This window comes from Bidens hawaiensis, unplaced genomic scaffold (assembly GCF_021521415.1).
Source record: "Bidens hawaiensis isolate Kalapana, Puna unplaced genomic scaffold, B.hawaiensis_p1.1 tig00003058_1, whole genome shotgun sequence".
Classification (NCBI taxonomy): domain Eukaryota; kingdom Viridiplantae; phylum Streptophyta; class Magnoliopsida; order Asterales; family Asteraceae; genus Bidens; species Bidens hawaiensis.
This window is the reverse complement of record NW_027491165.1, coordinates 2122888-2147338: the sequence shown is the minus strand read 5'-3', so window position 1 is coordinate 2147338 and position 24451 is coordinate 2122888. Positions and strand designations below refer to the sequence as shown.

General features: G+C 35.1%; 1 protein-coding gene across 1 annotated transcript; it reads left to right on the top strand.

The window, feature by feature from the left end:
* The first annotated feature begins 377 nt into the window (after nt 1–377).
* LOC143622210 (ent-copalyl diphosphate synthase 1-like) lies at nt 378–23451 on the top strand. Its single transcript, XM_077093414.1, has 15 exons — nt 378–515; nt 1404–1466; nt 8214–8308; nt 8574–8880; nt 10096–10279; nt 10836–11050; nt 11147–11267; nt 11990–12102; nt 12175–12401; nt 12558–12673; nt 21610–21708; nt 21887–22141; nt 22711–22825; nt 22905–23096; nt 23174–23451. Exons 1-15 carry the CDS (start codon nt 422–424, stop codon nt 23396–23398), a joined length of 2421 nt encoding a protein of 806 aa, XP_076949529.1. The 5' UTR covers nt 378–421; the 3' UTR covers nt 23399–23451.
* The last annotated feature ends 1000 nt before the right edge of the window (nt 23452–24451 follow it).

Below are 24451 nucleotides of genomic sequence, written 5' to 3'. Positions count from 1 at the left end.
ATATATGAAATGTTATAACTCATTTAAAGACTATCTGGGTTTGGTAAGACCAATACCCGTGAATTCGGGTCAAATGCATGAGAAGCCTCTATTTAGAAATCAAGCAATCTGATGACTCTAGAGAATGGGGGAACAACCTGAGAGCGACACATAGGATTTCATGGTAAACAATTATATAGATAGTTAAATTATACGTTCTTTAAATACAAGCTATATGTTGGCCTGTTCAGCAGCAAGCAATAACCCCGAACAACATTCTCTCATTCTATGCCTCGTGGGCTATAGCTAAAGCTATTTAGCATGTGTAAAAAGTTTTCAAGGTCCCTTCAATGCTCTGAAACCTTATATATTCTTCCCCGAGACAAGTACACAAGGGCAAAAGCTTAATCCGGAGAGTAACAAATCCCTTTAATCCAATATAATGGCCACGAAGAACGGCATCTTCTCTCCGACCACCACCACCATCCACCATCGATTACCTGATCCGGCCACCCATTCTCTTTCTCCCTCCACCGGTATCCCCTCCTCTCTCTTTATCTCTTTGTATATATGTTTGTATCATATGTATGTATCTACATGATACAAATGAATTTAGATAGTTCAAATTATTATTAATAATTTATTTAAAGATAAGTGATTTAAACTCAAATAACTTTATGTGTATGTGTTGGATTCCATTGTTAGCTTGAAGCAGAAAAAAATTCATGGTCATGATTGAACTTTATTCCTTTCTGCTTTGATTTCAAGCACCTCATATACATCAATTACACTCATCTATAGTGTATCCTTTCCATTTTTATATTAAATAATGAAATCACAATATTATTAATTTGGTAGATTTATATGCCAGGTCTATTTTGTGTGTGTATCATAAGAAATAATTTAAATATACCAAACTACTAAAATTTATATATATATATATATATATATATTGAAATCACAATATTATTAATTTGGTAGATTTATATGCCAGGTCTATTTTGTGTGTGTATCATAAGAAATAATTTAAATATACCAAACTACTAAAATTTATATATATATATATATATATATATATATTCAATAATTTGTTTTGTATATCTATTTATTCTCCATACATTATTATTCAAGTTTACACATTTTATGACAATATTTTATAATGGTTAATATTTGTCTCTAAAATTTATTCCTTTCTACTTTGATTCCAAACACCTCATATTGTGTTGGTAACACAGTGACACCCATGTATATGCCCATGTAGTATTAATTTTCTCTCTTTCTTTCTTTATTTTTTTATATACTAAAAGAAAACCTTTTTAGTATATGACTAATGATTGTTTTTATGATTATATGTTTTCCACAACTTATAATTGTTAATAAATGTAATCTTATTTAGTTAGTCTTTATTTGCTATTTCTTTACAGGAAATTTATTTTTTAAAAGTATCGGTTTCCAGTGCAAAGCCGTATCAAACCCTCGTATACAAGGTATACAAATCATCCAAAAAGTAGCTTTAAGATGTTAACTGAAGCCATAGTATATAAATCATTTGATGAGTTTATGCGGGACTAGGGGTGTTCATCGGATCGGATAACGGGTTATTCGGTTCGGGTTATTCGGATTTGAAAATTTTTGGACCCTATCCGAAATCCGATCCGATCCGATCCGAATTAGGAATATTCCTATCCGATCCGAATCTATCCAAATTCAATTCGGATCGGATTCGGATAATATCCGAATAATCCGAAATTATCCGAATAATCCGAAATAAACCTAAAAAAATTTCCGATTCTTTTGTTCCTAACATTTAATAGTTTATAATCACAATCAACACACAAACCGGAAAATACGAATTACTTTTAACACAAATTTAAAGTTTAAACTTCAAATAATATTCTAATAAATATACCAAACCGGAAACTATCAACAAAAACATGTTTTTATTCGGATTAAACGGATATCCGAACAATCCGAACAATCCGAATTTTTTAAAATTCCAAATCCGAATCCGATCCGAATCCGAATTAGTTATTCGGATATTCGGATTGATCCGGTCCGAATATCCGAATAAGAATTCGGATCGGTTTATTTGGGTTTCGGTTTCGGTTCGGATTTTGGATTTTTTTGGATTTCGGATTTCTTGAACACCCCTATGCGGGACTACTGAGAATTTAGAGGTCAAACTACAAAAAGCCGCTCATGATAGAACATATTAAGGGTCGACAAGAAAACAATGATCAATTTAATAGAGAGATATAAACCCTTGCCACCATCACCAAAACAGCCGCCACCGCCCCCCGTTTCATCGCCGCCACCGCCACCGCCTCCCGTTTCCGGCTGATATCTCGCTGCCGCTGCTGAACCGGAGCTGCTGCAGCAACTGTTGCTGCCGCTGACCGCCGCCGCCGTGACGTCGCCGGAATTTCGGGGTTTTAGAGAAAGAAACTCTCTCTCTCACATGGCGGGCAGGGAACGCTTTAGGGTTGATACTTGGTATGATGTTTCGACGAAAAACAGCAGGAGATCAAGACAACAGGACGTGGTGATTACAAAGGTTTTTGTTTCAAACCTGCCGGAGAGGTGTTCATCGGCAGAGTTGGTTGCGGTGCTGAAGGTTTTTGGGGACATTCACGGATCGTATATTGCTAGGAAATATGATAAACTCGGGAAGAGGTTTGGTTTTGTATCCTTTCGTAATGTGAGGGATCCGGTGGGACTCGAGAAGGATCTCAAAGACGTTTGGATCGGCAGCTATAAGTTATATATAGTATTAGCAAGGTTTGTGGATGGCGAGAAGATGACTAGGAAGGATACCAAGGTTTGGCAGCCGGTTAGCGAGAATGCGGCACAGAAAGATGTTTCTATGGAAAAAGTTACAGAGGTGGTTACGGATAAGCCGGGTCCGAGTGTTGTTGGCCTTAGGTCTTTCCGGGACACTCTCATCGATAAAGATCCAGAGCAAGGGACGATGGAGGTGACGGTGGAGTCTGGAATTGCTGTACGGTCGAACTGGAGCGACCGTGGATTGGTTGGCAGGGTAAAAGATTTTAATTCATTGACAAATCTACGGACCTGGCTGTCACGGGCTGCTAAGAGTAAGATTTGCATTAAGTATGTGGGTGGTTTTTTGGTTATCCTCGTGTTTGAAGATAAAGAAAAGAAAGAGTTGTTTTTAGAAAGAAAAGAAGTGTGGGATTCGGTTTTTGAGAGGATGGAAGAGTGGGATGGACAGGTTCTTGATTTTGAACGTATTGCATGGATTAAAGTCTATGGGGTCCCGTTATGTTTGGCGGTTGAACAGGTGATTAATGACATTGGATCCAAATTTGGTGTTGTGGTCCAACCTGCGAACATATCTGAAGAAGATGATGATGTCTCGTATGTGTTGATTGGGGTTCTAAGTAAATCGGTGAGCAGGATTCAACAACGGATCAGTTTGAATTGGAAGGCTAATGTTTTTCCCATTCTGGTGGAAGAGGAGTCCGGTGATTGGATTCCTGATTGCATAGCTAATGTGGAAGATGAAGATTATGCGGCGGAGGACGTAGAAGACGAAGTGAGCATGGACTCGGATGAGGTCAACGCCGGGGTCATGGGTGCAAATTTGGAAGGTGCAAATTTTGTGGAACAAGGTCAACCTTCCAATCTTGATGCCATTGAAGAAGGAAACGGTCCGAGAATTCAGGAAACTTTTGTGGAACAAGATCAACCTTCCAATCTTGATGCCATTGAAGAAGGAAACGGTCCGAGAATTCAGGAAACTTTTAATCATCATTTATTTGATGGGAGCAATTGTAGGGATACTTTGAAAAAGAAAGGGAAGGGGTTCCGTAAAAAATCCAGGCAACATAAATCATTTTCACCAGTGGGCCAGGAGAGGCCCAAGAAGAGGCTTAGAGAGGAAGATGATATGTTCGATTTGGACCGATATATTTGGGCTGTGAAGGGGAGCCCAATGCCCAGAACTTCGGTCTCGAATATTGAAGCTTTTCAGGATAATTTTCAGACCCCAGATTTGAACAAAAGTGTGAACCCGATGGGTTTCAAGTCTATTGACGGCATCGAAGAGAACTCCCACTCAATACTAGATCCTCAATTGAACGAAGTCATGGAAACGGTTCAGCTGGGAAAGGTGCTCGGTGCTTCTAATATAGAGAAATTCGAAGGTCCTGTGGCCAAGGCGATAATGGAAGAAGGTTCTCAATTTGTTTGTCAATGAATGTTTTATCGTTGAACATTCGAGGGATGGGATCCGAGGGTAAGAGTGTCTGGGTTCGTAATCTTCGAAGTGCTAATGAGGTGGGGTTTGTGATGTTACAGGAATCTCAATTTGTGTCTATTGCGGGGCTGGATATGGGTAAATTTTGGGGGAATTCAGAATTTCAATATGAATGGGTTGATGCGACGGGACGGTCGGGTGGATTGGTTTCATTATGGGATCCGAAGCTGCTGGTGAACACAGTGGTGGTCAAGCACAGGAACTTTCTAGCCGTTTCAGGTGTGATTAAAGAAAGTGGAAAGGAAGTTACGTTCATCAATGTTTATGCCCCTCATAAGTTGGTAGACAAACGGTTGGTATGGAACGATTTAAAGAGCATTATGGAGGCGGATGACAAGTACTGGATCGTGGGTGGTGACTTCAACTGTGTTAGACACCGAGACGAGAGGAGGAACTCAAAGTTCAATGCGGTTGCTTCTTCGGAATTTAATGAATTTATTGAAGAATCGGGTTTATGTGAATTTGTTTTGAGAGACCGTAAGTTTACTTTTCTTGCAGGAGATAAGTTAAGCCGAATCGACCGAATTTTTGTTTCGTGGAACTTTTTTAATGATTGGCCCAATGCGGAGTATCGGGCATTGGCTAGGGAGAAATCGGATCATTGCCCGTTAGTTTTAAAGGTTGTGTCTCGGAATTTCGGTGCGAAACCTTTTCGTTTTTTCAATTCTTGGCTGCACAGGAACGGTATCGAAGAGGTTGTTAGCCGGTCCTTGTTGAGGTTCAATGGAATGGTGGGAAAGCCAGATGAGGTGTTTATGTCTAAGTTAAAGAAGATAAGGAGAGGAATTCAATTGTGGATAAAAGATGTTTTGACTAATGAAGTGGAGGAGGAATTTTGTTTAAAAAAAGAGGTGAACGACCTGGAGGTTATATTGGAGAGTAGGGAGTTGTCTGCAGAGGAATCTTGGATTTTTGAGGAAGGTAAAAAGCGATTGAAGGAAATTGAGGATTTCAAGAATAAAGATCTCAGACAGAAGGCTCGGATCAAGTGGGCGAAAGATGGAGACGAAAACACCAGTTTTTTCCACGGTTCGATTAATATTAGGAAAGCTCGTAATTCGATTCCTGGCCTCATGATCAATGGGAGATGGGAGACGAAACCGAGTGCAATAAAAAAAGAGGTATTCGGTTTTTTTAGAAAAAAGTTTACTGAAGATATGGGTGAGCGACCGTACCTCGCATGTTACGGGTTAAAGCAAATCAAGGCGGCTGATGCAGATGAGATGGTGATTCCTTTTTCTGAAAAGGAAATTAAGGATGCGGTGTTCGGTTGCGGGAGTGATAAAGCACCGGGTCCAGATGGATTCAATTTTCGGTTTGTGAAAAAGTTTTGGTCTTATTTTTCACAAGATTTTCGTAGTATTTTTCAACATTTCTTTAACAATGGGGTGATTAGTCGTAGGGCGGGGTCGTCTTTCATAACTCTGATCCCTAAAGTGAGCGACCCTGTGGAATTGGGAGAATATCGGCCTATTAACTTAATTGGGATAGTTAGCAAAGTTATATCTAAAGTCTTAGCCAACAGATTAAAGAAGGTAATGGATTCTCTGATTAATGAAACTCAATCGGCTTTTATTGCGGGAAGATATATTTTAGATGGGCCATTAGTCGTCAGTGAAGTTTTGTCTTGGGCTAGAAGAAGTGGTAAAGAGTTCTTTATGTTTAAAATTGATTTCGAAAAAGCCTACGACAATGTGAATTGGGGATTTCTATTGATGGTGATGCGGCAAATGAGGTTTCCAGAACCTTGGTGTATGTGGATTTATGGGGTGCTGTCATCGGCTAGGTCTTCTATTCTTGTTAACGGGTCTCCTACTTTTGAGTTCGCTTGTGGGAAAGGTATGCGCCAAGGAGATCCTATTTCCCCTTTTTTGTTTATTATAGCTATGGAGGCACTCTCAGGTCTTATCAAAAAGGCGTGTGATGTTGGTCTATTCAAGGGCGTTGATCTTCCTAATGAAGGTCCTAGAATTTCTCATTTGCTGTATGCGGATGACGCAATGGTTATGGGTGAATGGTCGGATTCGAATTTCCGGACGCTTAAAAGAATTTTGCGGATTTTCCATTTGTGTTCGGGCCTAAAAATTAATATTAACAAGTCGACCCTTTTTGGTGTTGGGAAAAATGGGGAAGAGGTTAGGGTGAAGGCGGGAGAGTTGGGATGTCGTCCGGGAGTAACCCCGTTCAAGTATCTTGGGATTCAAGTTGGTGCTAATATGAACAGAATTAATAATTGGGAGCCGGTGGTGCAAGTGTTCAAGAACAGGCTTTCGAAGTGGAGATCTAGAGTCCTCTCAATTGGTGGAAGGGTTGTTTTGATAAAAGCCGTTTTGGAGAGTCTCCCGTCATATTATTTTTCATTGTTTAAAGCCCCGGTTGCGGTTATCCAAAAGCTTGAGGTGATGATTAAAAAGTTTCTGTGGGGAGGAAACTTGGAAGCTAATAAAGTCCACTGGGTTGGATGGGATGTAGTTACTCGCTCAAAAAAGGATGGTGGGTTAGGCTTGAGTAAGTGGATGATTGCAACAATGCGTTATTACTCAAAAGGATATGGAGATACCGAATGGAGGGCGATGCTTTATGGAGGAAAGTAGTTGATGCTGTTCATGGGTCTAAACGACGGTGGCAATCTGTTCCGTGTAATAGGAATGTTTCGGGTACTTGGTCAAAGATTGTTAAAAGTGGTTCTCGGCTTATAGTGAATGGATCTAGCTTTAGTAGTTTGATGCAAGGTAAGGTCGGGAACGGATTGAGTATTAAATTCTGGATTGATCCTTGGATAAATCCCCTTCCTTTGAAGACTTTATTCCCTGCACTCTTCCGTCTCGAAAAGAATAAATGGTGTATGGTCGCGGATAGAGTCGGCAATAATGACTTTGTTGGTGTAATGACTTGGGAATGGAAGAAGTATCCGGCCACTGTCCAAGAAATAGCTGAGGTTGTTGAGTGTTCTCAGATGGTTTCAGGTACTACACTCGACTCGAGCCGGGATTTGTGGGAATGGAATAAGGGTCGATTGCAGCAACTAACGGTACAGGAAACTAAGTCGTGGATTAAAAGTTTCAATTCAGATGCTGTTGGGCATACGTTTCGATGGAGTAGTTGGCTACCGGCTAAGTGCAACATTTTTATGTGGCGAACTTTATTAGATCGGATTCCTACAAAGGTTGCCCTTAGAAGACGGAATATCTTGGTAGGAGACTGCAAGTGTGTCCTATGTGGAGAAGTTGAAGAGACGGCTGAACATGTGTTCACGGTGTGTCGATTCGCTGACGGAGTTTGGAATGGAATCGCTCGGTGGTGTCACATTCCTCCGATCTTCTTATTCTCAATTAATGATATACAGACTATTGTTGATCAGTCGGGGAGTTCGAACCGGAAAAAGGAGCTGCTTCATGGCATCTTGGTGCTAACATGTTGGCGCATTTGGAAGGCGAGAAACGAGAAGGTGTTTACGAAGAATAATACAAAGATTACTGAGATTATTTCGGACGTAAAGTCGATGGGTTTCCTTTGGTATAAAAGTAGGGGTAAATGTGATGTAGATTGGAAGGGTTGGCATTCTTCCAATCTTTCAATTTTTTGATGTAATTTAGCCGTTTTTTCCTTGTTGTGGCTTGGAACTATCTCCGTCTTGGAGTTAGTTCGTTTTTTGGGTGTTTAATGAAATTTGCCATTCAAAAAAAAAAAATTTAATAGAGAGATAATTTTATTTTTTTTCATATTATAATACGTACTCCGAATTTTTTTCATATTATAATACGTACTCTGAAATTAGAGATTTACAACCCGAAGTATAAAATATGCATATTAAAATATTAAGTGATAACATAAGAGACATATTTTTTTAAAAAGTTATAAATTGCATAAAAGTATTTATGTCAAGTGAATTTTATTTTAGTTATAAATTGTTCGAAAATTTGTAACGACATTACATGTATTCTTATGTCTGTAGATGCAGAATACTCTGATGTACTTAAACAGAATCGTTCGCCACTTATCAACTCGCACAATAATGACAAGCTGATGAATCATGAGGACACACAAAAGGTGCATTTTTATCAAATTTAGCGTGAGATATAATTAAAAAGAAAAAAAAATAGTTTTAAATAGATAACTAAAATTTACTAAACATTATATTGTCTCTTTAAAGTTAATTAATTTTGTAATTTATTTTTAGTAGATTTAATTTTAGAAGTAAATATACATTTCAAACACCCTATAAACAACTTTATGCCATGTCCGTTATTTTTATTACTATTAAAAGTACATTTTGTATCATCTAACATATATAATTACTATTTTAAATCATCAGATTGTGTATCCAAGCCATAAAATTACGCAGTTTGAAGACATAATTAAAACAAAGTTGGGTTCTATGGATGATGGAGAGATAAGTGTGTCGGCTTATGATACGGCCTGGGTTGCACTCGTACAAGATGTCAATGGAAGTGGTCGCCCTCAGTTTCCATCAAGTTTGAACTGGATCGTTAATAATCAACTTTCAGACGGGTCCTGGGGCGACCGTTTGATATTTTCTGCACATGATAGACTCATTAATACACTTGCTTGTATTATTGCACTAAGTTATTGGAACGTTCATCCCACTAAATGCCAAAAAGGTAAATCTTTCCTTGGTCCATACTACCAAAAGTAGTTCAATTTTTTTCTACAGAAAAGTATAAACATAATATGTACCGTTACTTGTGTTTTATATATATATAACTAGTTTTTATCCTCCGGGTTTTTTTTATATTATTTGTTTATAATATTTATATATTTTTTGAATTTTTATTTTTTTATTGTATGAAAGTTAATAATATACTTATCGTTGATAATAATTTGTTTCACAAATAAATGAGATGTTATAACCCGATTTAAAAGTTATATGGGTTTGATGAGAACCAATACCCGTTTTTTTTTACTATAAAATTGATTTTTTAATTATAATAATATATATCTTTTTTTTAAATAAATCATATATTAATTTTTAGTATATCCCTACTTTATAAGATTTTTATATCAAATATTTGGTGAAATTAGTTTTTAATTTAATGAGATGTTATAACCCGTTTAAGAAAAATCTGGGTTTGATAAGACCCATAGTCGTGAATTCGGGTCAAATACATGAGAAACCTTCATTTAAAAATCAAGCAAATCTGGTGACTCCAAAAAAAGAGGGAGCGACCACATCGCGACACTTAGGTTTTTTATGGTTTCGATTATATATATTATTGATTGGGGAAATTGCATAGAAAACGGGTTATCTTGGACATCTGATATCTGACAGCTATGAAACACTTTTAGATCAAAACTATTTATGGTTTCCAAGTGTTTTAACCTGACAAAACTCACTCATTTTGAGAGCAATAATTGTATATGTATTTTTTTGTGTGCGTTTTGACAAATCAAAAAAAGGAATCTTTTGATCAAGATACATTTTATTAGGGTTAGGGCTACCCTCAGACCCCGCCAAAGGGGTGTTGCCTCCTTGGAATCCCCATAACCTAGGAACATTTTCCATAAATATCAATAGGATTATAAATTATAATAAAATTAAATAAGCGTGCATCTCGCACCTGACTTATTTAGACTAATATTACAATTAACTTTATCAACAAGTTAATCTTTAATTACACTAAAATCACTAGCATATGAACGTTCAGTACATAACTATATTTTTATATATTTAAGTAAAGAATTGCAACAAGCCAACAACTGAATTAACACTTATATCTGTTTTTTATATATATATGCTTCAATCGTTGATGTCTTGCGCCACTAAAAGGTGGCTTAATGGTAGAAAAAGTATCATTAATATTTGCGTACTCGATCAGGATTGACGTTTCTGAAAGAAAACATAGGCAAACTTGACAACGAGTATGGGGAACGAATGCCGATTGGTTTTGAAGTAGCGTTCCCTTCGCTAATAAAAATGGCCAGGAAGCTAAAACTCGAAGTCCCTGAGGATACTCCTGCCATGAAAGAAATCTACGCAAGACGAACTCTTAAGATCACAAAGCAAGTACTTTAAACCCTTTGTTTTTCAATGAAATAAACAAGTATATACATATGGCAAAATACATGGATGAAACCAGGCCGGGGTCAAGTTTTTAATTTTGTTATAGAATCTTAATTTTTTTTTAACAAAAACATGCGTTCAACTCTTAGAGCATTCACATTCAATTCACTATATTATTTGAGTGGAGTTTTTATAATGTAGGTAGTGATTTAGGCTGTTATCAATGAAAGAGAGAGAAATGCAGTGATTTTTCTGTATATTTGAAAAGTTACTGTTTACACTCAATAATTTTTTATAAGATTTTGAAAGTGGTTGTGAGTGAAGGAAAGAGAAATGGTAATGATAAATGTATAAAAAATATTATTTAATTAAAAAGAGAGTGAAAGTATAGTGATCTTTAGTGTAAATTTTAAAATATAGTGATTTTTTAGTGTAATTTTAAGTTTTAGATATGATTGCCCCGACCAAGAAGTTCTGGTTTTGTCGGTGTAAATTAATGAGAAACAACGAAACATAAAACATAAACGTGAGGGTTATTTCTTTTACAATGAAAAGGATACCGAAGGAAGTAATGCACACGGTGCCGACAACTTTACTTCACAGTTTGGAAGGAATGTTAGATCTAGAGTGGGAAAAGCTTCTGAAATTGCAGTGCAAAGATGGATCATTTCTCTTTTCGCCGGCGTCTACTGCGTTTGCACTTATGCAAACAAAAGATGAAAAGTGTCTTCAATATCTTACAAATATTGTTACCAAATTCAACGGTGGAGGTACGTTTTAGCAACCACCATTTAGGTGTTCTTATAAAGGGCATTTGTTTCTAGTTATGTAAGTGTATCAAGTTCTTGTGCTTGGTCATGTTGTAGTCCCGAATGTCTACCCGGTGGATCTTTTCGAACACATATGGGTCGTTGATTGCCTTCATAGACTCGGGATTGCTCGTTATTTTGAGCAAGAGATCAAGGATTGCGTCGAATATATACACAGGTATGCAACTTATAACTAGAGATTAGTAAAATGTACATACTTGGATGTTTATGTGTAGAGTACCTGTCTATACGAATAAAGCTTCTTATAGTTGTGTAATCTATCTTTCTAAACTTGAATATGTTATAACGTGCCATGCCCTTTTCGCTTCATGTTTCCGTTTATTTTATTTAGTTACAAAGTGTTGGTGGTTAGTTTAGAGTTGGTAGTCATGGGTTAGGGATTTCATTTCTTTCTGCCTATAAAAATCTATCTAATTTCAATATCAACTTATAAACGAAGAATAATGAACTGATCTGGTTTTTTCTCTATTTCTAATCTTGTTTTCATCTATTGTCTTTGGACCATTTGATTATTGATTCCATTCGTATCAAAATATATTTAAATAGTTTGTGGATAAACGGATTATAAATAAACATTAAGAAGTGATACAATGGTAAGCAGCTTATTATCTATATTCAAGTATCGTGTTCCAATGGTAGGTTTTCTTTGTATTCAATGTAATGAACATGATTAGTACACTTGTATAATTGATTCATATGTCATTAATAACATGGTATCGTCATACCACGTATGTATAACTAGTATATGGTATATAATCGTGGTTAATGCATTGTTTTGTGCTGCTCAAATCACCTTTTAAACCTAAGGTACCTCACTACCCCATTTACGCTAAACGAATAATAGAACCGGTATTAAGATCATTACAAACTCAATATCAGGTATTGGACGAATGATGGGATTTGTTGGGCGAAAAACTCACATGTACAAGATGTTGATGATACCGCTATGGGCTTTAGGGTTTTGAGAATGTATGGTTATGAAATCAGTCCAGGTTCGTTAATTAGGTTTTAGCATGTCAAAAATATCTTTAGCGGCAAAATCCCAACGAGTAATTTTATGACAGATGTGTTTCGACAATTTGAGAAAAATGGTAAATTTGTATGCTTTGTGGGGCAGTCAACGCAAGCGATCACCGGAATGTTCAACTTGTATAGGGCTTCACAAATGCTCTTTCCCGGAGAGAAAATACTCGATGATGCCAAGAGATTTTCATATAACTACTTGAAGGAAAACCGATCGACAAACAAGCTTCTTGATAAATGGATCATCAACAAGGACTTGCCTGGAGAGGTATGCAAAATTATTACTTCAAAAAACAACTAGCAATACAATATATATAAAATTTTGGTATAATTTAGAAGTGAGTAGATGCAACATTTTCAGGAAAAAAAACTACATGTTTATATGAACTTACTTGTAGCGACTTACTTGAGTATATATTAACAGGTTGGATATGCACTAAATGTACCATGGTACACGAGCTTACCTCGACTAGAGACAAGATATTATTTGGAGCAATACGGAGGCGAAGAAGATGTTTGGATCGGGAAAACCTTGTACAGGTATGACAAATTCAGAAACGAGAATTGTGACAAAGTTTAATTTCGTTAGCAAATTTAATAAGTAGTTTATTGTAGGGAAAATCATATCCTCATACACAACTTGAGTACAACTATCGACTAAAAACGCTTTTAGGTTAAAACATTTAATTCCGTTTTCTTTAGGTTTTGTTTTCAATTGAATTACGTAATTCTAAATTTCTTTTTAATAAAGTAAATGTAAAAACTAGTAATGATGCAAATGCATAACGCATCACGTGTCACGTCAGCTCTTACAAACTACTACTATTGTTATCACGTATTCACGCTAGAATTACATACTACCGTTTTCTTAGAATAACATAACATTTCTTATAATACGAACTATGTTAATACACAACATCCATGGTTGAGCCGTACTTTTTAGGGCCTAATGTGGATTTAAAATCAGGGCCTTTTCTAATAAAGAAAAATATATTGATATCTTTTTCCTTATAATCCTAAGACGTGAGCATGTAATTATAAACTTCTATTTATATACAATGACACCTTTTGTCATCGACGTGTAATCATCACATTTTGGATTTAATAATTAACCTTAAATGTTCGCTTAACAGTTTTGGTTTGCATTTTGTAAAACCCCGGTCCCGGTGCTCTAATTTGGCGTTAGATTTACTTATAAACACAGTTCTAAATATCAGAGTTAATTAAAACTTTTCGCGTAATATAAAACTTCAACCATATATTACATAATCATTCGAATCTTTTCATAACAATCAAACTCTTGTCTTTAACATAATATAAAAAGTCATAACTAAACAACCCAACATTCTTCTAAAGATGCCGGCCTCTTCAGTCCAATGCCATGCATCTTCATTCAAGCTAGTTGCCTTATTCTATTTACCTGCGTGCATACCAAAAGTCAGCTAAGCTAAGTGATTTCTAGTTAGTCAGGCAACATACAATACTTTCACATACTTACATATATATGTATAAGAAAGCACATATTATGTACTTAACCTATTTACCTTTATTTCATACATACATACATACATACATACTTTCATACTTTCTTTTAGCATGTCCATTACATACATAACTATGTATATGTTTTAAAGAGCATTTTGACCTATAACCTTCGCAGTTATTATTAGGGTCTGCAACCGTGTAACCTTCGCATATATTAATTAGGCTCTGCAACCCATTTAACATTCGAATATATTATTTGGGTTTGCAACCATGTAACCTTCGCAGATATTATTAAGGTCTGCAACCCTGTCACATTCGGAAATATTATTAGAGTCTGCAACCTTTTAAGCATACAACCATACAACCATACATACTTTCAGTTATATATATATATATATATATATATATATATATATATATATATATATATATATATATATTACGAACTAATAATATCATTCGAATATTTACGTACATACTCTTACCTTTTCTTATATCATTCAAATGTCGTTCATAAACATTCATACTTACATTCTCTCATAGATATATCATTCATACAGATTCACATATCATACACTTACCACTTAAGATAAGTGTATTAACTATTCACATTGAGTATGCACATAGCCCCGAAAACATAACAAGAAAATGGGGCTAGAAACTCACCTTATCTTGTTCCTTTCTAAGTTTACAGTAATACCCCTCCTTATGTAAGGCCCCGTTACCGGTGCCTCACCTTTGGACGTTGAATTTACTCATAAACACAGTTCTACAAATCAGAGTTTATTAAAACTTTCGCGGAATATAAAACATTAAACATTCGCTACAAAACATTCAATCTTTTCTTAAAAACCATAACATAAAGCATCATAATTAAAACATCGTTCCTTCTATCTTCAGATGTCAGTCGTTCAATCCATGCCACGTGCCATTCTCATGCCATCACGATAAACATATATGCCTGCGTGCATACTAAAAGTCAGCTACGCTGAGTGAGTTCTAGTTAATCAGGTAACATACAATACATACGCATATCATACATACTTATGTATCCGAAGATACATATTCATACTTAACCAGTTAATCTTCTATTCTACATACATACTTACTACTACCTACCTAAATCCACCGAAAGTATGTTCATAGTCCGCCGTCTATACCTATACTCAGGGTCGTGAACACGAAAAAGGTCCGCCGTCCTTACCTATGTTCACCATTTATGGTACGTACAAAGTCCGCAGTCCTTCCCTGTACCAACCTATATTGACAACACGTGCAAGGTCCGCAGTCCTTCCCTGTGTTACAACCTATTTATTAGCACGTAAGAGGTCCGCAGTCCTCCCCTATGCTATCACAACACAATTACAACAAGTATAAGGTCTGCAGTCCTTTCCCATGCCGAATCCTATTTCGTAAACACGTATAAGGTCCACAGTCCTTAACGACGTTCTCATTTATCATCTATAACACGTATAAGGCCCGCCGTCCTTAACTACGCCATCACATGCCAAGTCTATGTCCAACGGAAGTTAGAGGGATTTGTCATCCTAACTTACTAAGTCAGATATAGAACTCATTTGCCATTCCTGTACCTGCATACACTTATTTGCATATACAATAATCACATCGTAGCATAAGAACACTCTAGGCGCTCTACACATCATTCATTTGACAATCTTACTCCTTGTCGATACGTGCAATATCCGAAGATCGTTCACGCCCCGACAAGTATTCATCTATCACGGTCATACATTACATATAACATTCATATCTTTATTTATAACCTGCCAGTATGCGCAATATCCGAAGATCGTTCGCGTACCGACAAGCAATCATTCATATCTATCACATATATCACATATGGCATACAATTATCACTTAGAATAAATGTATTAACAAACACATCGATTATGCACACAGCCCCGAAAACATAACAAGGAATGGGGCTAGAAACTCACCTGAACTCGGTTACTTCTTCGGCTATTGGTTCCTCCTTGAGCTGTGCGCGACTAACTGTTTAATAATTGCAAATATTAAATACTACTCTAGCCACTCTCAATGCTACTTAATTAGTCTTACTCGTCTAAGCCGGTTTTACTTCATTGAATCATTACCCGGTTAGTTAATCGTTACTTATTAACCTTTAAAGGAATCTTTCATAAATTATCAAAGTCCAAGGGATATTATATAATTATCTCATTCTTTCACAAGTCCAGGGGTCACTTCTGTAATTATTTCAAAGTCTAATTAATTACAAAATCCTCCTTCATTCGCTATAACGAATGGCCTAGTTCGCTAGCTCAATTATAACGAATTGAGTCTTATTCGCTAACTGATTCGTTACCTTATCTTCATCTGATTCGTTACTTGAACATAACGAACTGGTAGCTAATTCGTTACCTTGACAGAACGAATGGGCATTTAACGAATTAAGGGCTGATTCGTTATCAAGTCACACGAATGAGTCCCATTCGTTATGACCCCGTAACGAATCACCGTAACGAATCACCCAACCTTAACGAATCATCAACAGTTCTTATCCAGACTTTGACTCAAGGGTTAAAGTCAAAATCGTCAAGAACACCCACAGTCAACAGAACTTAGATTTGCAATTAAATCTTCGTTTCTTAACGAAACGTCACGATTTTGGTATCAATGGAATCGTCTGACCAGCGCCTACAAACCCCAATCATCAAATCGGCCAAAAATTTACATTTAAAGGGTGCGATTTATGCATCTACATATGGGTTTCTTCATACTAACAATTAACCTATCAAACTGTAATCAATTTCAGTAAGTTTAGCTTTGTTGGATTCGTTTTTACCATACTAACACAGATCTATGATTTCTAGACTAAATCCGAACCTTAACGAACAAGTTCTCAATATAAACGTACCGTAAACGAGTCGAACTACGAACACGAGCTGGTCTTTGATGTTGCTTTGGTTCGTCACGACGATCTAACACCAACAAGCTCGGGTTCTCGTCTTCGGATCTTGGCTCGGGTTATAGGATAAGGTTTGTGTGTGTTTTCCAAGGTGTAAGCTATGGTGTAGAGATGATAATGGAAAGGATTAGAGTTTAAGGGGTATTTATACTCCCTTAAGCCCATGGACCTAAGGCCCATCTTTCCTTCTTGGTCCATATTTAATTCCATCTAACTAGCCCACTTGAACCATCTTTGTTATTTTACCATTTCTCTACCAACTCAAGTAAACGTTCCCCTTCATATGTAAATAATATATATAATATTATTCTTAGAAATTTCGGGATGTTACACCTTAGATGTGTATGGCTAACTGTGTAACAATTATAGTATCAATTAATTACTTCTAACTATATCATACTTTTATCTTAGTGAAAACCCTAGCTAACGGGGGTCTGGGGGCAGCGCCCCTGGCAGCGGTTGGCTGTAGTCGAGTTTAAGTTTTATTTTCATTAACCGTCCTTTACTAAAAATTCATTAGAAAACTTAAGTTTGAACTAATCGAATCAAATTTCAATCGAATGAAAATTATAATCGAATCGAATTACCAATTCGATTCGATTACTTTGCCCATTCGATTCGATTACTTTGTCCATCTGATTCGATTACTTTTCGTTCGAATATGATTTTATTTGCATCACTTTCCAGCCTTTCTTTTCTACTTGTTTTCCCCGTCTTTCATAAGAAACGAGCCTAGGACTTTAACCATATTGTTTCCTTGCATTAACTCGGTCCAAATGTTACCCGTTTGTCCCGTTTCATACCAAACATCTCGTTTACGTTCATGTTTACATTTTTCTTACATAATAAGGCCCGATTTGCCTTATTACCTTATCTTAGGGCAAACCGACCTAAAAAACTTAACCTTTTAATCTAAAACGTACCTTTTTGGTTCACTTCTAGCTACGGTTTGACTCAACACGTGACTATGGACTTTTTTCTTGCTTGTATGATGATGATCTACCACAAACTCTTCTTGGTTCAAATTCAAATATGATCCGTAATGAAAGAGGAGGGTTTGCGTGTGTGTTTTTAGTGTGTTATGGAGGCTAGAATATAGAATTGAGTGTTTTACGGAGGTTTAAAGAGGTTTATATACCCTTAAGCCCATGAACCTAAGGTCCATCATCATCCCTTATTCCATCTTTTTATTTTTCAAGCTCATACTCTATTATTTCTATCTAACTAAACTAAATAATAACACACTATTAAATAAACGAAATTCTTTTATTTATTATTATCTAAAGTAAGATGTTACATATTTACACACACATTAATGATTGCCTGCGTTCTAACTCGTCGTTACCACTACACAATTTGCGTGGATTGATCTACATATTAACGTTTCTAGTTAAGTCTTTTTCAAGATTAAGTTCGATCTTTTAATTTCTAAGAACTTTAGCTTCGCTTATTTTCAGCTCTGTATTTGAATCTTTGGCTTAAGCTTAGCTTGTGAGTTGCGAGTCGTTTTTCAAACTAAGCCCGACTTGTTTTTAAATATTATTATTATTTTTAGTATTGTTATTATTATTTTCTTTGACTACTCATTTACTATTTATTAATTAAACAATATACATTTATAGTTATTTTTATTGTAATTGTCATTATATGTAGAAAACATTTTGAAATTGAGAAAATTTGAGAACCAATTTGAACCACATATAAATCCCTTCAAAAAAATATTAATACATTATAATGTATTTTAATTGTACATATGAGTATAAAAATAACATGTATATAACATATATGTACATATGTGCTTATAAGTATTATACATCTGTTATATTCTTAAAGCAATAACTCTTACCATAAATAATATGCATTCTCATAGTTCTTACTAATAAAATAATTCAAAATTATATTTAATTACATTCAACTTAATTATATTCAACATATTCTAATTTACTATACTATTAATAAGCATTCTCATAGTTCTTACTAATAAAATAATTTAAAATTATATTTAATTACATTCAACTTAATTATATTCAACATATTCTAATTTACTATACTATTAATAATACATCATACATGTGTTACTTAATGAGTTTGATTTTTTCTTTTCAAAGTTTCATGATAGTTATTTTTTATTTTGGTTTCACTTCGCTTTCTTGGTTTTTATTCGGTTTAGTTTTTATTAATTTGTTTTGTTTCGGTTCAATTTTGTTTTTGTTTTTTTAGTTGCGTTTTAGGTGGCTTTAACTTTATTTAGTTTTTCATTTTGGTTTTACAATTTTTGTTTTTGGTTTGGTTTCAGATTATCAGTTTTAGTTTTTTTAGTTTCATTTCGATTTTTGTTTTAGTTTTATTGGTATTCGGTTATATTTAGGTTTTCGGTTTCGGTTTGGTTCAAATTGTATTTAGTTAGTTTGGTGTTTGATTTTGGTGCCTACTGTAAAATGAAAGAATATGAAGGATTGACAAATTAATTGAAAGGTTCACATGCATTTCAACTTTCAAGTGGTTTAAGTTTTTTTTGAAAGGCAAACTTATATATAAAACCTCTGTGGTTAGAAATTTCTAACCAGATCAGACAAAATTACATACTAAGTAACGGGGTTTTCAACCACGTCACCCAGTTTATACGATGTTTAAAGTTACGAGACGAATACCACAAAAAAGAAACCGAAACAATGGAATCAAAGAGGCTTTCTCTATACTTCATACTCGAACCAAAAATCATTTCGTTCCGGGTACTCCAAATAATCCACCAAGCTGTAAAAATAATCGTCTCGACGACCTCTTTTCTCTTTTTCACCCAAATCATTTCAAGTGGTTTAAGTCATTGAAGCTTTATATTTTTTTGAATCTTCATAACTGGTGATATTAATGAATTTGCATTTTGTAGAAAGGATTTCAAAAGCTAAGAATGTTATATGCGTTACCCTTCATTTATTTTCAATTGTGTTATTTCAATTCTTATTTATGAAACATGACATTTTAGAAAAAAAAATTATTAGATTTGGTTCGGGTCAAAATGAGTCATTTTAAAAGGGTATCAGTTTAGTTCTAGTCAATGAGTCAATATAAAAAAGTATCGATTTCGTTCGGATTTCAATAAGTCTTTTTAAAATCGTATTGATTTGGATCGAGTCATAACGGGTCAATTTTAGAAGATTTCGATTTGGTTCGGTTAAAATGGGTCATTCTCAAAACGTAACGATTTGATTCTAGTCAAAACATGTCATTATAATAGGTTTTGATTTAGTTCTGGTTCTTAAATGCGTTTTGGGCGTGCTTTAGTTTATTAGGGTGTAAGATTTTTCACATGAAATATAAAAACAGTTCTGGAAGTCAGTTAGTCACTATGTTTGTTAGATTGGTGTATGAATGTTTAGGTCATTAAGTGTGTTTCCGGTCCTGGAAGAAAAGAAGCCCGAATAATTCTTGGATGCTTATCGGGAATCTTTCCTGAATGCTTATTTTCTGATTTGCTTGCTTTCCAAACTAATGTTAGTGAAATTTGTTTGTTATATGTTAATATTAATTTTTAAAGTTGATGAAGTTTATGTTTTATGAAGTATATTCATATATATGTGTTTACCCGACGATTTCTATATTTCCACATGTGTCGTGCACGGGTCAATAACCTAGCATATGTATAATTTAGCGAAATCGAGATTATTATTATTATTTTTGAAACAGGGATGCTAGATAAACGTTTTGGTTTTTTTTATTTTTTTATTTTCGCATTTTTTTAGTTTTATAGAATTTTTTAATAAATTTTTGTTGAAGGGTTTTTTTTCGGTCCAAAATGGTTCTCAAAGTTCTCAATTTTCAGTTGGTTATCAAACAATCCCTTATATATATACACACATATATATAGGGTGCAATTACTATACGCTAATGCCTTAACGTACGGTAGGTACACGAGACGCTCAAAGGTAAAAAACAAAGGCAAAAACCTAAAACGCTCACAAAACTTAAACGCTAAGCAAACACACAAAAAACGGTCTTCGTGAAAAAGTGAAAAATTGGTCAATTAACCATCCAAAACTGTTTTTTCGGTGAACAAATGATTGATTGGATATGTATCGACGATTCCGAGATGTTTGGATGTGTTTTCATAGATCGATTCGTGAAAAAATAGATTCGTGTACGTAATGTACGTTAAGGCATTAGTGTATCGGATCTTTTCAATATATATATATATATATATATATATATATATATATATATATAAAGAATCCGATACATTAATTCTTTATCGTACATTACGTACGCGAGCACATATAACGTTGATTTCAGAAACCCTAAATCACAAAATACACTCATTTGCCCCTGTCTCTCTTTTTCAATCCATCTCCACCACCGCCGATCCACCACTTGTCGGCAACAACACATCTCCTTCACCATCACAGGAGTCGACAACAAGGGTCCTGCAACTCGCCGGAAACACACGAACGCTCCTTTTGTTTCACAGGTTTTTGTTTAGCTTTTGATAAGAACTGAAATTGAAATTGAAGCCAACTGATCGGTTACTCTATGGAATCGATTCAATTAATCATCAATTTGAAGCTTCAATAAATCAGTTTTGAGTTTTGAATATTGGGTTTTAACCTTGAATGTATCAGGATTTAAACCTGAACGTTTAAGGTTAACCTTGAACGTTTTAGGGTTGAGAATTTGGCTTGAACGTTTTAGTGTTTTTGACCTTGAATGTATTTCATGCACATAATGTACGTAAAGCGATTATTGTAACTTAACTCACGCCTATATGTTACAAATATGCATTTAGTATATTTAATAAATTATATAAATACTAGGTGCCTCATGCTCACGAGCTAGCTTGAGCTCGATAACTGTATGTCAAACTTGGACTCGTTTAGGCTCGAACTCATTTAAGCTTGACTTGTTTTAGCCTTTTAGTGAGTTGATCTCAAGTAGAAAGCGAGCAACTTTGGCTTGTTTACACCCTAATTATCGGATTTGTTTATTTTAGTATTGTTCCTTAAATCACGTATTATTGCATCTAACATTATACCAAAAATTAATGATAATGTAGGATGGGAAAGCTGAGCAATAACACGTACCTTGAAATGGCTAAATTAGATTACAATAACTGCCTAGCCATGCATCAACTGGAATGGAAAGCTATTCAACAGTAAGTTACTACGTCTGTTATTCATGTAACATAATTTCAAAAATATTTTATTGGTTAATTGGTAATTTTTATGAATTAATTCATTTAATCAAATTCAAATCTTCAGACATGCAACAGTTTTTGTGGTTAAAAAGGCAAAACCTGGTTAATCTTTATTAATTTATTTTTTTATATGCAGATGGTATGTGAATTTTGGTATCAAACAGTTCAGAACCAGTGATCCCACTAGCTTTTTAGTCGCGTATTACCTGGCTGCAGCCAGCATATTTGAGCCCGAAAGGTCCAAGGAGCGGGTATCATGGGCGAAAACCGTGACACTAGCCGAAGCGATCTCCGAGTTCTTTGATTCACCACAACTCGCGAAAGAGGATAGACGAGCTTTTGCTGACGAGTTTAGAAACAAATCCACTTCCAAAGCACACCCCAAGCGCATGTACGCCTTTTCTTTGATATGTTCCTGTAGATTTGGAATATATATTAGTCCAAGATAAGTTTGTTTTCAGGATTTTCTTTTTTGAAAAAACAGGTAATTTATTTAAACCGTTGGCTATCATTTTTTGCGGATATTAACGACACATCCTACTCTTTTTAATATTTTTTCTTTTAAATTTTATTTACCATTTTATTTATTTTTTTCCTAATGACATTTAAATTCAAACTTTAAATGCACAAATTTGTTTTTATTTTTATTTATCCAAGACTTTTTACGTATTAATTTTATTGAAAAACGAGTTGTATCCAAACTAAAGTAATATTTTATATTGTGTGATCAAAGAATACGGTATTTTTTTATCTCGATATTTCAATAAATTTATATGAAAACGTAAAAAAAAAAATCAAAGCAAACTAAGTTTTAAATAAAAATTGAGAAAGATAAAATATTAAAGTATTGGATATTAAATGTTAATGAAAGATTAAGTTATAACTTAGTGTTATATAACAACTGAAAACGAAAAAAATATAAGTGTGTGTAATTAATCCCCTGACTGGATTGTTGCATAGGACCATAGAACCATGGTTTGAGGTGATGGCGGCACTTCAAGGAACCCTACACGAGCTTGCATCGGACTCACTCATGATTCACAATCAAGACATCCGCCTACAACTACACCATGCCGTAAGTTTGCCATAACTTCTATATTCTTTTGTGACAAACTTTTCTCTTGTCGCTAATGACAGTTGTCTTTCTTGAATAGTGGGAGATGTGGTTGATGAGATGGCAAGATGGAGAACACGTGGCAGCACAAGTGGAACTCATAGTGCGAACTATAAACATAACTGCTGGCAGATGTGTATTGACTGAACTCTTAGCTCATCCTCAATATCAACGGCTTTCAACCGTCACTAATAACCTTTGCATGGAACTACTTAAGTTCCATAACTCCAAGGTAAACATATAAGTTCACATTGTTTACGTCCGATTTGAATTTGTTTCAATTAAAAAAACATTTTTATATGTCGTTAGGAGGATGACATGACAAGTAGCGATAATGGGATCACCGCGACGATAGACTCCAAAATGCAAGAACTAGTGCAACTTGTGTTGCCGGACTCACCCGTTGATGATCTTGATCGAGATGTGAAGCAGACATTCCTAACCGTCGCAAAAACCTTCTACTACAAGGCTTACTTTGATCCTAAGACCATAAATGATCATATCTCGAAAGTATTGTTTGAGACTGTAATTTGAAAATACCATATTTCTTGCTTATGTGCAAAAAAAATATGGTAAAATAAATGCAGTAATTTTAAAAAATAATTCGGATTTACTTTTGGTTTTCTATAATCAAAGCACAACCAAAAGTTTTGGTTATTGTAATAAAAAAGCGTTCGAATTTACTTTTGGTTTTCGGTTATATATGTATCAGTTTGTTCCGCCGTATTTTGTCTTAATTTTTGGGCTAATTGTGGATCGTTTAAGTGTCATCGAGATAATTTTAGCATAAATGGATTTATTGAAAGTGTAATGCATGTTTAAGTATGCAATGAAAATACAACGGGATTGACAAACACAAAGTTGTCATTTTCTCTCGAATGAACCCATCGATATTTATATTTCAGGATATATGGTATAAAACATGAGTGCAAATCTTATCTTTTCAGGTTATGGTTACACTCAGATTTTGTAATTTTATAGCGATATTTTTATGCTGTGTTTCAACGCATCACTATTTCTACACAAACTCCTTTAATATATTTGTCTATAAATGCTTCCTCCCATTCTAAGTTGAGGGTTCAAATGCCAGAGAGAATAAATGGGTTAGATTCAACTCCTATATCGATAATCAACACAAAAACTAAACGAATAACTCTCGTTTATATTAATAAGAAAATATCACTATAAAAACTGATTACAAACTCTACCTAACTCGGTTTGACCCTTGATGAACCCTAACTCGGTTACACCAAACTCACACACTCTAATGTCTAACCATAACTCGGTTTATATAGACTAACCTAACTTGCTAACCAAGACATTACCAAATATTATAAAACCCTAATTCTTGGGTTGGGCCTTACACTTGAGCCAAACAACAATTGAGCCAACAATCACCCCCCGCAATTGTTGTATCCGAGCCACCCGACTCACCCCCTAATTTCCTACTCGAAATTGGCGGGTCTTCAACTTCACGCTTGTCATCATTATCTTGATTCTCCCGAGGCTTTTCATGATCTCTTGCAATGTTCTTTCGGCTTCACTTGGCTAGAAGACACACTTGCTTCGTTTGATCATCACACGCCT